Source organism: Convolutriloba macropyga, chromosome 1, assembly GCF_964194025.1.
Source record: "Convolutriloba macropyga chromosome 1, txConMacr16.3, whole genome shotgun sequence".
Taxonomy (NCBI): domain Eukaryota; kingdom Metazoa; phylum Xenacoelomorpha; order Acoela; family Convolutidae; genus Convolutriloba; species Convolutriloba macropyga.
In genome coordinates, this window is record NC_134468.1 from 21857092 (window position 1) to 21870415 (window position 13324).

The 13324-nt window shown below is 35.4% G+C and overlaps 1 protein-coding gene across 3 annotated transcripts in view; it reads right to left on the reverse strand.

Moving 5' to 3' along the window:
• Positions 1–13324, reverse strand: part of LOC142336463 (TBC1 domain family member 17-like) — a 50099-nt gene that overhangs the window by 19133 nt on the left and 17642 nt on the right. For all 3 annotated transcript variants that reach the window (XM_075385335.1, XM_075385325.1, XM_075385316.1), the window contains exons 5-9: positions 4074–4179; positions 3428–3664; positions 3127–3261; positions 752–855; positions 594–688 (exon numbers count right to left, since the gene is read on the reverse strand). In XM_075385335.1, coding sequence (XP_075241450.1) covers positions 594–688; positions 752–855; positions 3127–3261; positions 3428–3664; positions 4074–4179 — 677 coding nt within the window. The remainder of the gene's footprint in view (positions 1–593; positions 689–751; positions 856–3126; positions 3262–3427; positions 3665–4073; positions 4180–13324) is intronic.

Consider the following 13324-nt stretch of genomic DNA (forward strand, 5'->3'; position numbering starts at 1 on the left):
CTTGTCTTATATCCCGAAACTTGAGATAACAGATCTATGTAATTGGTTTTAACTAAGCACGCAATTCTGCCACAACTCTCTGCTAATGATTTAACCAATGATCTCACGCAAATAAATGCAGTTGAAGAGTCGCACAAAAAACAATTAGCTGTTTTGAGGCTTGGGGCATAAAAAAGCAAAACTGAAAAACAGTGTCAGACGACGAAAAAAGCGAGACAACCGCAACATTACAACGCTTAGCTTACAGCTTCGCAATTGCAGCTACAATAATGTTTAAGAGAGATATAAAGCGAAATAACAGCAAAAAATATGAACCGATTTGAATAGCTCGACAAGTCAAAAGTTTTTAAAAAGTCTTCCGCAGAGCACAAATGTGTAGCACTTGGTTTCTGCTGTAGGCGTTTCTATCCTTAGCTTCTTTTTTATGTCGGATCATTGGTATACGCAGAAACTTGGACCAGATTTCTATTGAACAAAGATATTATTTTTTTTAAATTTTCACAAATAAATTGATTGCTAGCTGCGATCACTACTCTAGCATTTTTTAAAAATTTCTAGAGGTATCAATTGAAATTAGGCGGCAGTGAACTAACCAATCAAGGCCTGCTTCTCTCGTAGCTGTGTGAAACATTTGAGTTGCTCCTGTGAGAACGTCTTCCATTGCAGCTTCATTCGGAAGTATTCATCCCTAAGCATCATAACTTCACAGTACTGGACAAGTAACTAATAAATCGAAGCTGATAATACTTACTCTTTCTGCTTGTGGTGTTGGAAATTCTGCTCCAATGTGTTCTGGTAAGAGTAGTAGCCCAACAGGTACTTCCACAGAGTTGGTCTCAAAGCGGGTATCACTCCCTGTAACAAACAGTAATACTCCTTCTTCATAGAACAGATCATTACAAGGAAAAAGGAAACATACCCGGCAGATTGCCGGAAAATAGCCGCCGTTGATTCCAATAAGCATGATTGGGATTGAAAGAACAGAAGATATTGAAAAAAAAAGATTTTTGCACAAAAACATTTATTAAGTCCGATTTATTTTGATGCGTAACATAACGTACTTCTGTTTCTTAGAGAGGGGCTACTATGAATACCAATAAGCATTAGGGATGGTAACTAAGACTTATAGGAACGACGTTCAAATAGCGGGCATCTAAAATTGGGCTTTATGGGTTTATCCCGTTTCTACTTCTGACTTCAATTTTTTATACTGACTCTCTTCATTTTGAATTGCTTTGCTGAGCAACTGATAATCAAAATCACTTTTAGCAGAATGAGAGAAGAGAGAAACTAGCCTAGAGAAGTCAAAAAGAGATCAGGCAAAATGTTGAAAAAGCGGCAAAATGAGGTAAAGCGAAACAATTTTTTATTCGACGAAGTAAAAAAAAAACATAGCAGGACAAGTCCTGACAAACAATTCAAAGAAATTTTATTGACTAAATAGAAAACTAGACCTAGAATGGACTATGAGTGAATTGAGAAAACCATTTAATAAAAAAACATGAGAAAAATAAGAAAATAACAGAAAATCAATGTCAAAATTCCGCATGTGAACAAAAAACCACTAGCGAGAAATAAAAATTTAATTCAAACAAAAAACTAGGCCTAGAATGAGCTGTGAATGGATTGGAAAAACCATTTAGAAAATCCGATCCACAAAATCGAAAAAACAGTAAAAATCAGAGTGAAATTGCCGCATGTGAACAAAAAAACCACTACCGAGAAACCGAATTTTTGTTCAAACACCGTTCTCTCACTCTACTTTAAAATTAGAGCGAAAAAAATTCACGCCGCAAAACCACTCGTTTTTCGCTCCATTTCCTGTTTCGGCGTGACCTAAATCACTACTCCAATTTGACTTCAAAAATCATGAAAATGTGTGAACAGATCTTAAAAAAAAACATAGCCGGAAGAATTCCGGAAACGACTCGAAGTGAAAATCAGTTTCAACGCCATACAACAACTCATCAAACAAAACGTGCCTTCACTAATTTATGATTATCTTGAAACAAAGTCATGAAACAAAAAAGTAAAAACAAAAAAATCAAGTCTGTTAAATTATGATAAAAAATCTGATCAAATTCTGTTATAAATTGAGATCCCCAAAAAATTAACTCTGCCAAAATCTGCCAAAATAACTTCATCAAAACTACTAGTACTTACAAAAACCACTTATGTGAATTTTGAAAAAATACATTAGGCTAAAATTATGAAAAAAAAGCTCTTAAAAACAACTTTCACTAAAAAACTGGAAAAAGTTACTAAATTTTTTAATATTTCAGAAACATATAAATCAAAAGAAAAATTCCCTTCAGCGAATAGGGTATTCAGATGATCGCAAAACAATAAGCAAGTCATATTAGGCAGAGAAACTTTGCTAAAAACAAAAAAAAACGAAAAACTGCAAGAAAAATAGTTCCAATTTTCGCCATTTTTTTGTCATTTTTCTCAACAAAAAAAGATTCTGACCCACAAAACTGTAACGAATTGTTATCACAAAATTGCAAAAGTAGAAGGGGTTTCTTCAATACCCATTTGAGCCAGTAAAACAAAAAAAAAGTCGTCAAAAAAACGCAAAAATTAGCCCGAAAATCAGCAAAAAAAAAATTAAAACAATCATAACCAAACCTCATAACCAAAATAAATGAAAAAAAAATGCTTTAAAATGCCGCACGTGAACAACAAAATTTCGCTCGCTTAGAGAAAATTTTTTCACACATCAATTTCTCGCTCTCTCAAAAATAGCGGTATGAACAAAAACCACTCTCTTTTCGCTCCGTTCTTCACTTTTGTTCAGCGCCAAAATCACTCCAAATTTTTTCACGCGTTTATTTTCCCGCTTCAAAAATCACTCCGATAAAATTGATTAAAAAAAGGACTTCTCCAATACTCCTCTTCGAGTCGTAAAAAGACAGCGCCACAATACAATTCAAATTCTTTGAATTTGAATTGTATTTGAACTTGAATTGAATTTGAAAAAAAAATAGGAGCGCTATAATAGCCGGCTGAGAAGATGAGGGCGGCTATTAAAAATTAGGAGCGCTATAATAGCCGGCTGAGAAGACGAGGGCGGCTATTAATCATTATCACTTATATAGAAGCAATTGAATTCCGACAGAAACCAACCCCTTCGAAGACGCGGTTAAGAAACTTCTGAGGATCTGTGATTATGCCGTGAACATCAATCATCTCAGCATACTCCATCTCGTCAATTGGTGGAGCTCTCTCAGGCCTCAAATGAGGTCGCTCACCCACTGAGACCTAAAACATAGCTATCAATTTGTCTCCACACAATGATAGCAGTCGGTTTTTACTCCAATAAACTCATATCGATTTAGTAAGCACTCAAAGCCAAATTTGGAAGCTTCAAATATAGAGCAGGCTGATTACGGCAATGCAGTGTATTTGATCCAGAGAACTAGCTTACGCATGTAATCATGTCGTATCCAGGTTCCAGTCTGTTGTTGATTCCAAACCTCTCCGCGGCCAGAAGAGCAGCTGGATCATCTACTGACCCATTCTGTACATCCTCATCAGTGACACACTCTTCCCTCGGTCTGGTCTTTTTAATCTTCTTCTGATGGAGCAGATTGTCGAACACGTAATTCTTCACTCTTGACAGTCCGTCCACTGTCATGTCGTATGCACCTCCAGAATGAACACCCTAAAATTCATATTACCTCAGCAACTATCCGTCGCCTAGTCTTTTGATGAACTTGTTTAGCCCTGAAGCACTAATTTCCACGACAGTCATAACGTCCTAACGCATTCTATGATTTTCAACGCGTTCCAGCAACTAAGATTCAAGTAACTACTTGAATCTGAGTAGCTACTTAAAATTTGACAGACCAATTAGGCGATTTTGAGAAACACTGTTTAAGTTACAACAACGCTAACGCCATGTGAAAATATCATAGAAAAATCGGAATCTTTTAATATATGTGATAAGTTTTTTTAATGCTACCTATCTTGACAATCGCTGCCTATATGCAGACTAACAGAAGGTCACCCAGTTGATATCAACTACAGCAGTGATACACAGAAGTGGTTCAGCTATTCATAATGTCACTCACTGCGATGTAAGTTGGATCGGGGAAACCCATATTAAGAGCACTCAGCGACTGACTCCAGTCGTGACCTCTCGGAGTCAAATGCCACACATTCTCATCCATCTTTGACCTAAAGCAAATGACATTAGTGAGCAAAGAACTGTTAATATCAAAACATAGCTGGCCGATGGCCGGAAGAGTTGCGAAATAGACTTGAGGGCTGATGATTATATACATGAGTTACATTGACCTTAAACTAATTTCAATTAAACTACATCTCTACAGAGCAAAAGTCATTTCGTTGATTGAGAAAAGTCCAGAATGACATCAAATCACGCATCTAAACTAATGACCAACAAATTATTATGTTAATAAGAAAGGAAGTCACGCGCAAAAATTCTGTTATTGAGAGGAAGAACTGATTTGCTCCAGCTTGACTTTTTCAGCTTCTTTGAGTGAAAAAATGTGAAACACAAAATAAAAGTAAGACGCCAAAAAAGATAGAAGGACATGTCGTGAAACACAATACAAAGAATTGAATTTCAAAAACAAACTGAAAACCCTTGATCTGGCCAGCAGGCCAATTGATTTATATTTCAGATATTGAAAATAGTTGTCTCATCAAAAACGCCAGAAAACAGAAATGCCGGAGAACACAATATTTGACGAGCAATAGAAATCTTACGTAACATTTAACAGAAAAGCAGAGGCAGACAGAAGCAAAAACTGGAAAAACATACATATTAACTTGAAACACTTAAGATTCACCATGACATTTGAAAAATTGCAAAATTCATTGCTAATTTGTATCATAAACCGACTAATGTCGGACAAATTGCTCTCGAGCTACTTGCGAGGCAAACAATTTAGAAGGGGGCACAGGCTAGAGAACATTTTATGATGCAAAAACTTCTGAATAGTTAGCGGTTGGAACCCGCGAACTCCATGTTAAGTCCTTAACAGCAACCACTAAGCTATGAGCGTTTTTCTCTTAATATTGGTTTCATTTCAGCAACTGACTTAATTACTGCATGCTCGCAAATGTAATCACTCAGAAAAAATCAAGCAGTTAAGCCTGAAAAGGTCATTCGAGAAGTTGAATCGAAAGACTGTTCTAGAAAAAAATCGTCAACCAAAAAATTTGTATAAGAAAGACAATTTATAATATTTGCTTGAACCCTCGTTCAAGAGCAATTAATAATGTTTCTGATACCTATGTTGACAAAACCAACTTTTTAATGCTGAAATCTACAAAAGTATTGACCCGAAAGTGCAGCAGAAACCTGGCTGCACAGAAATACCGAGGCAAAACAAAACATAGCTGGCCGATTGCCAGAAAATAGCCGCAATAGTTTCGTAGACCCGTAGTCTTAAAAATATAATAAAAGAAACAGACCCAAAAAATTTTTAAGCTTTTCATGTTTTTGAATAAGAATCTAATTAACTTATTGTACTTTTAATAGATGCCCTCAAATACCCCTGATTTAAAGTGACAAGCACTCATTTGACCTTATCTCTTTGAATTAAAGTAAACAAAAATCAATTTAAGAGAGGAAGTCACGTGTGACCAAAACCGTAATCACGCAAATGAACAAAAACATAGCCGGCAGATTGCCGGAATAGCTGCGGAAGAATAGACCTGCGTGCCATATAATAGAGATAGAAACAGATCTAAATTGGAAAAAAAATCGACGGCGCTCAAAAAACTAGGTAAAAAACATTTAGCGATAAATAGAGTTTGTTAAAATTCATTCCGCAGAAGCCTCTTATTAGGGACCTTTACTAGAGAAATGAGTTCCTGAGACCTTAAACAAATTCAAATTAAACTTAAGTTTTCAAGTGCAAAAGTCATTTTATTGAGTGAGGTAAGTCACGTATGATCAAAATCTAATCACGCAAACTTTTGCTAAAGCGAGTGAGAAATGACATCACGCGCGCAAATGCCGTTAGTGAGAGGAAGAAGTCATTCAGAAAATTTGTTCTGAACGAAGCTGAGCGAAGCTATATTGAGCACCGCAATATAGCTTCGCTCAGCTTACAGCTTCGCAGCTAAAAAAACTCGATCCACTAGGAGTGAAAAATGACGTCACGTAAGCAATTCAGTTGAAATTGCATGAACGAATGAACAAAAAGCAGATTTGAAGTGATTGTGACCTCATATAGACGTAACAAAAAACTTGACGGCAGAATAAAAAAAAACCAATAGAAGGCCCACAATAGCCTCAGCTATCGTTTCACGGCCATAAAATTTTCTAAAGATTTTGAAAATTAGGTAAAATTAATAAACGTTGTAATTCGATTTCAACTGATTTATTGTGCTGCTAAAAACCAACCCATTAACCCACACGTAAGCTTCAAAAACGTTATATTTGATAAAATACAAATAAAAATATAGCCAGCAGATTGTCAGAAATTAGCCGCAATAGCTGTGTAGATCTGCAGTCTAAAAAAAAACAATAAAAAAGACAGACCTAAGAACTCCGTATAAGTCTTTCTTTCTCTATTAACTGCTCACAAATAACCTTCATTTAGAGTGACACACATTCACTTGACCTTATCTCTTTGAATTAATTTAAGTCAGTTTCAAAGTGAGGAAGTCATTTTCGAGAGTGAGTAAGTCACGTGTGACCAAAAATTTAGCCACACGAATGAACAAAAAAAAACTCGCTCCACTAAGAGTGAAAAATGACGTCACGTACGCACTTCAGTTGAAATTGCATGAACGCATGAACAAAAACAGATTTGAAATGGTTGTGACCTCATAAGGACGTAACAAAAAACTTGACGGCGAAATAAAAAAAAAACAATAGAAGGCCAACAATAGCCTCAGCTATCGTTTCACGGCCATTAAAAAACTTTCTAAAGATTTTGAAAAATAGGTAAAATTAATAAAATTTGTAATGTGCTCGAACTCGATTTCAAATAAATTATTGTGCTGCTAAAAACCAACCCATTAACCCACACGTAAGCTTCAAAAACGTTATATTTGAAAAAATACAAATAAAAACATAGCCGGCAGATTGTCAGAAAACAGCCGCAATAGCTGTGTAGATCCGCAGTCTCAAAAAAACTGTAAAAAAGACCTAAAAACTCCGTATAAGTCTTTCTTTCTCTATTAACTGCTCACAAAAAACCTTCATTTAGAGTGACACACATTCACTTGACCTTATCTCTTTGAATTAAAGTAAGTCAGTTTCAAAGTGAGGAAGTCATTTTCGAGAGTGAGTAGGTCACGTGTGACCAAAAATTTAGCCACACGAATGAACAAAAAAACTCGCTCCACTAAGAGTGAAAAAAAATGACGTCACGCAAGCAATTCAGTTGACATTGCATGAACGAATGAACAAAAAGCAGATTTGAAATGATTGTGACCTCATATAGACGTAACAAAAAACTTGACGGCAGAATAAAAAAAACCAATAGAAGGCCCACAATAGCCTCAGCTATCGTTTCACGGCCATAAAATTTTCTAAAGATTTTGAAAATTAGGTAAAATTAATAAACGTTGTAATTCGATTTCAACTGATTTATTGTGCTGCTAAAAACCAACCCATTAACCCACACGTAAGCTTCAAAAACGTTATATTTGATAAAATACAAATAAAAATATAGCCAGCAGATTGTCAGAAATTAGCCGCAATAGCTGTGTAGATCTGCAGTCTAAAAAAAAACAATAAAAAAGACAGACCTAAGAACTCCGTATAAGTCTTTCTTTCTCTATTAACTGCTCACAAATAACCTTCATTTAGAGTGACACACATTCACTTGACCTTATCTCTTTGAATTAATTTAAGTCAGTTTCAAAGTGAGGAAGTCACTTTCGAGAGTGAGTAAGTCACGTGTGACCAAAAATTTAGCCACACGAATGAACAAAAAAAAACTCGCTCCACTAAGAGTGAAAAATGACGTCACGTACGCACTTCAGTTGAAATTGCATGAACGCATGAACAAAAACAGATTTGAAATGGTTGTGACCTCATAAGGACGTAACAAAAAACTTGACGGCGAAATAAAAAAAACAATAGAAGGCCAACAATAGCCTCAGCTATCGTTTCACGGCCATTAAAAAACTTTCTAAAGATTTTGAAAAATAGGTAAAATTAATAAAATTTGTAATGTGCTCGAACTCGATTTCAAATAAATTATTGTGCTGCTAAAAACCAACCCATTAACCCACACGTAAGCTTCAAAAACGTTATATTTGAAAAAATACAAATAAAAACATAGCCGGCAGATTGTCAGAAAACAGCCGCAATAGCTGTGTAGATCCGCAGTCTCAAAAAAACTGTAAAAAAGACCTAAAAACTCCGTATAAGTCTTTCTTTCTCTATTAACTGCTCACAAAAAACCTTCATTTAGAGTGACACACATTCACTTGACCTTATCTCTTTGAATTAAAGTAAGTCAGTTTCAAAGTGAGGAAGTCATTTTCGAGAGTGAGTAGGTCACGTGTGACCAAAAATTTAGCCACACGAATGAACAAAAAAACTCGCTCCACTAAGAGTGAAAAAAAATGACGTCACGCAAGCAATTCAGTTGACATTGCATGAACGAATGAACAAAAAGCAGATTTGAAATGATTGTGACCTCATATGGTCGTAACAAAAATCTTGACGACTAAATAAAAAAAACATACCAGGACAAGTCCTGACGTACAATTCAAAAATTTTTCCTTGACTTAACAAACAACTAGACCAAGCACAGACTATGAGTGAATTTGAAAACCAACTCCAACAAAATCAGATAAAAAAACAGAAAATCAAAATCAAAATGCCGCATGCGAACAAAACCAGTAGCGGGAAAGGAAAATTTGGTTCAAACACCGATTTCCTACTCAACTTGAATATTCGAGTAAAAAGTCACGCCGCAAAACTACTCGCTCCGCTTCCTGTTTCGGCGTGACCAAAATCTCTACTCCCATTTGAATTCAAAAATATAAAATGTGTGAACAGATCTTAAAAGACACCGCCCCAATACAATTCAAATTCTTTGAATTATAAAAAACCAAGAGAAGGCCAATAATAGCCCCATCTATCGCTGTGCGGTTGTTCATCACGAAAGGCTAAAACTCAATACAATTATTCAAAATTAATTTATCACTACAAATACATACCTTTGAAAACACAAAGAAAAATACTGCCGGCGCCAGACCTCTCGGAATTGTGATGAAAGTCAATCAAAGACCCATTCAACAAAAATCTTAAGAAAAGAAAACATGAAAAACTAGTAATCCCGAAAAAATGGGAAATCAAATTAGATCCCGAAATGCGTAATTCAATGCGTGAAAGAATTTAGAATCCATTCAGTTGAAACAATGAGTGAGGTAAGTCAGAAGTCAAGCGTGAAAATCGTGACTAATGTAAAACGTGATCAAAAGGTAAAGCGAATTAAAAAAAAACATAGCAGGACAAGTCCTGAAGTACAATTCAAAGAATTTTCAATGACTAAACAAACAAGTAGACTAGACCTAGGAAGGACTATGAGTGAATTGGGAAAACCATTTCTAAAAAAAATCAACAAAATTTCTTATAAAAATCAGAAAATCAATGTCAAAATGCCGCATGTGATTAAAAAATCACTAGCGAGAAAATGAAATTTGGTTCCAATAAAAAACTAGGCCTAGAATGACCTAGAACTATGAATGGATTGGAAAAACCATTAAGAAAAAAAATCAGAACCAAAAAATCGAAAAAAAAATAAAAATCAAAGTGAAATTGCCGCATGTGAACTAAAAACAACTAGCGAGAAAGCGAATTGTTGTTCAAACACCGTTTTCTCACTCTACTTTAAAAATAGGGCGAAAAAATTTCACACCGCACAACCACTCGCTTTTTCGCTCCACTTCCTGTTTCGGTGTGACCAAAATCGCTACTCCAATTTGACTTCAAAAATCATGAAAATGTGTGAACAGATCTTAAAAAAAAGACAGCGCCCCAATACAATTCAAATTCTTTGAATTGTAAAAAAACCGAGTGAAGGCCAATAATAGCCCCGGATATTGCTGTGCGGTTATTAATAAAGCACAATTTGGAAAAAAAATACGCTTACTTTGGGAAAATGACGTGGAAGTTACTAAAAACTAATAGCTATATTACAGATTTTTACAAGAGATTAGGATATGAATGATTATATAGAAAAACCGATCCTTCACTAACGGCCTGAACAACACACAACAAACGATTCATCACTAAAAGGAATACACGGCCTCTTAGTGGGACTCTGAGAAAAAATGAAAAATACAGTCAAAACATTTTGAAAACTAACTAATTGGACGCCTTTTGACCTTAAATGAATCATCCAGAGTGAGCGGGGGGTCAAGCGATAGGGGGTAGGGAGGGCTCGACGATATGTGGTTCAGATGACCAGGCCGAGGAGGGTGAACGAAGGGAGCGTTTAGGGGGATTGTGAGAGTGAGGAGGAGGGGGGAGGTGAGGATAAACTTTCAAGATAAGAATCCCTTCACACCTTAAAACTGTCTCCTGAAAGTAGTTTCGGCGAATCGCATACTTAGAACTTAGAGAGAGACCAGGCGTAAGGCTCTAAGAGAGCTGCTCAGCAAACTAATTCCCTCCCGGCTTCAACCTGTCTATCCCATTTTTGAAGACTAAAAGTTAAAAGGGGCAGACGAAAAATCGGTCTATCGAAAAATCGCATGAAAATGATCGAGACTAATTGCCAAAAACTTTGTTTGAGAGCAATTAAAAAAACCATTAACTTCTAAAAAATACAAACAAATGACTATTTAACGAAAATCACAACAAACGCAGGTAACAATTAAGAAGTCAGTTAAACAGCTAATGGTTTAAAAAAAAACCATAAAATACAAACTGAAAAAATGAAAAGGTTCAAACTTATTTCTTTGAAAAAGGAAAAATTGTTATTTAAAAAATGACCACAAACAACATAGATTAACCAGCACGGTAAAAAAAAATTGCCTTTTCTGAAAACAAATGGTCTCAAAGTAACAGCGTTAGATACACACTGAAACCAAGACAAAATTAAAACTTAGGTTATCTAGAATGTCAGTGACAACTTTCAAGACTTGGACAACATACCAAGACAAAAATAGAAAACACGCAAACCTTAAAAACATCAGGAGCAAAACAGCGTCAAACATTAGTAAAAAAGCTTCTAAAGTCCTCTTACAACCAGTATAAATTGAAAATTTTTAATTGATTTAATGATGCCTAATGGAAGAGACAACGAAACATGTAGTCAGGCGACTAAGTAGCAGCATAACCAACATTGCTCGCAGATTGACAGAAAATAGCCGAATCAGCTTCGTAGACCCGCTGTAAAGAAGACAGACCCAAAAAAACAGTAAAGAAGACGAAAAAAAACAGTAAAGAAGACGGACCCGAAAAATTCGTCTTTTCATTGAAAGCTGATGTTATATTTTGATGAAAAATCTATATCAGTTCTTGCTGGTTCTATTCGCTGCTCTCAAAAACCGACCCAGGTAGCAATTTTTGCTTTCAGAAAAAAGTTTCTAGCATATGGAGACGGCACCTATAACTGTCAACAATATCTCCTTTAATTCTAAAGCTATGCTTTGGCATGCTCATATGATCTTTATATATGCAAATAAAAAAAGATCATGCTTGGTTTACAGAGCAAAGTTATATGCACGTAAGAGAAATCAAATCCAGAAATTACTAGAAAGTTAAAATAATATATCTCAATTCAAAGTCTCCTACCTAGAAACCAAAAAAAAGTCTCTTCGGCAAAAAGAGTTTCTGAAACATTTTTCTTGGCCAATTGTTTCTCTTCATTAAGATATCCGACAACCAAATTTGGCTCGGAAAAAAAATTTTTGTTGGCATGGATTCTAGTGCAAACGAAAAGGAAATCAAGGCACAAAGGACAATTAAAGGAAAAGCTTTTGAGTCAATTTTTCATTTTTTTTTTACCAAAACGATGTTTCACAAAAAACAAGGCCTAAAAGGAACTATGAATGAATTAGGAGAGCCATTAAGAAAAAATCCGATCTAAAAAATTGGAAGAACAGTAAACATAGCTGGCATATTGCCAGAAAATAGCCGCAATAGCTTCGTGAATCTGCAGTCTAACGAAAACAGTAAGAGACCAAAAAATTCGTCTTTTCATTAAAGGCTGATAGGTCAAATTTTGATTAAAAATTTGTATTGGTTTTTGCGGCCTCTATTAGCTGATCTCAAATAACCTTCATTTAGAGTGACGAACACCCATTTGACCTTGTCTCTTTGAATTAAGATAAATAAAAGTCAATTTCAAAGTGAAAGGTAAGTCAAGTGTGACCAAAAAATTAATCACACAAAAGAACAAAAAATCGCTCCACTAAGAGCAAAAAATGACGTCACGCACGCACTTCAGTTAAAATTGCATGAACGAATGAACAAAAAGCAGATTTGAAGTGACAAAAATCGCGACGACGAAATAAAAAACATAGCAGGACAAGTCCTGAAGTACAATTCAAAGAATTTTCATTGAATAAACAAAAGACTAGACCTGGAAGGGACTATGGCTGAATTGGGAAAATCATTTCCAAAAAAAATTCATAAAAAATAGAAAAAAAAAACAGAAAACCAAAGTTAAAATGCCGCATGTTATTAAAAAAACTCTAGCGAGAAAGGGAAATTTGGCTCAAACAAAAAACTAGGCCTAGAATGAACTATGAATGGATAGGGTAAACCATTTAGAAAAAAAAATCCGATCCAAAAAATCGAAAAAAAAACAGTAAAAACACTAGCGAGAAAGCGAATTTTTGTTCAAACACCGATTTCTTACTCTACTTGAATATATGAGTGAAAAAATTTCATGCCGCAAAACCACTCGCTTTTCCAGTTTCGGCGTGACCAAAATCACTACTCCAATTTGACTTCAAAAATCTTGAAAATGTGTGAAGAGATCTTTAAAAAAAGACAGCGCCCCAATACAATTCAAATTCTTTGATTGTAAAAAAGGAGAGCGCCTAAATAATAGCCGTTTGAGAAGCTGACGGCTGCTATTAAAAACTAGAGATCTTTTGACAGGCACCTAGTTCCATCCAGATCAGACCATTTTTGCAGCGATCAAAATGACGATCCAACATCCACCTTGAGTGGATCTTGAAAGCTCTCTCGGCATTTAAACTGGCTTGCATGACAAATGATCATGAACTATCATGACAGAGCGATTACATATTTCGATCGGTGCAGTTTTCAGGAAACCGCTGTTCCCCTTGCAGCACGTGTGCGATCTATATAACATTACGACCGTGAATTTATACACTAACAGAAAATTAGTACAACAAAACT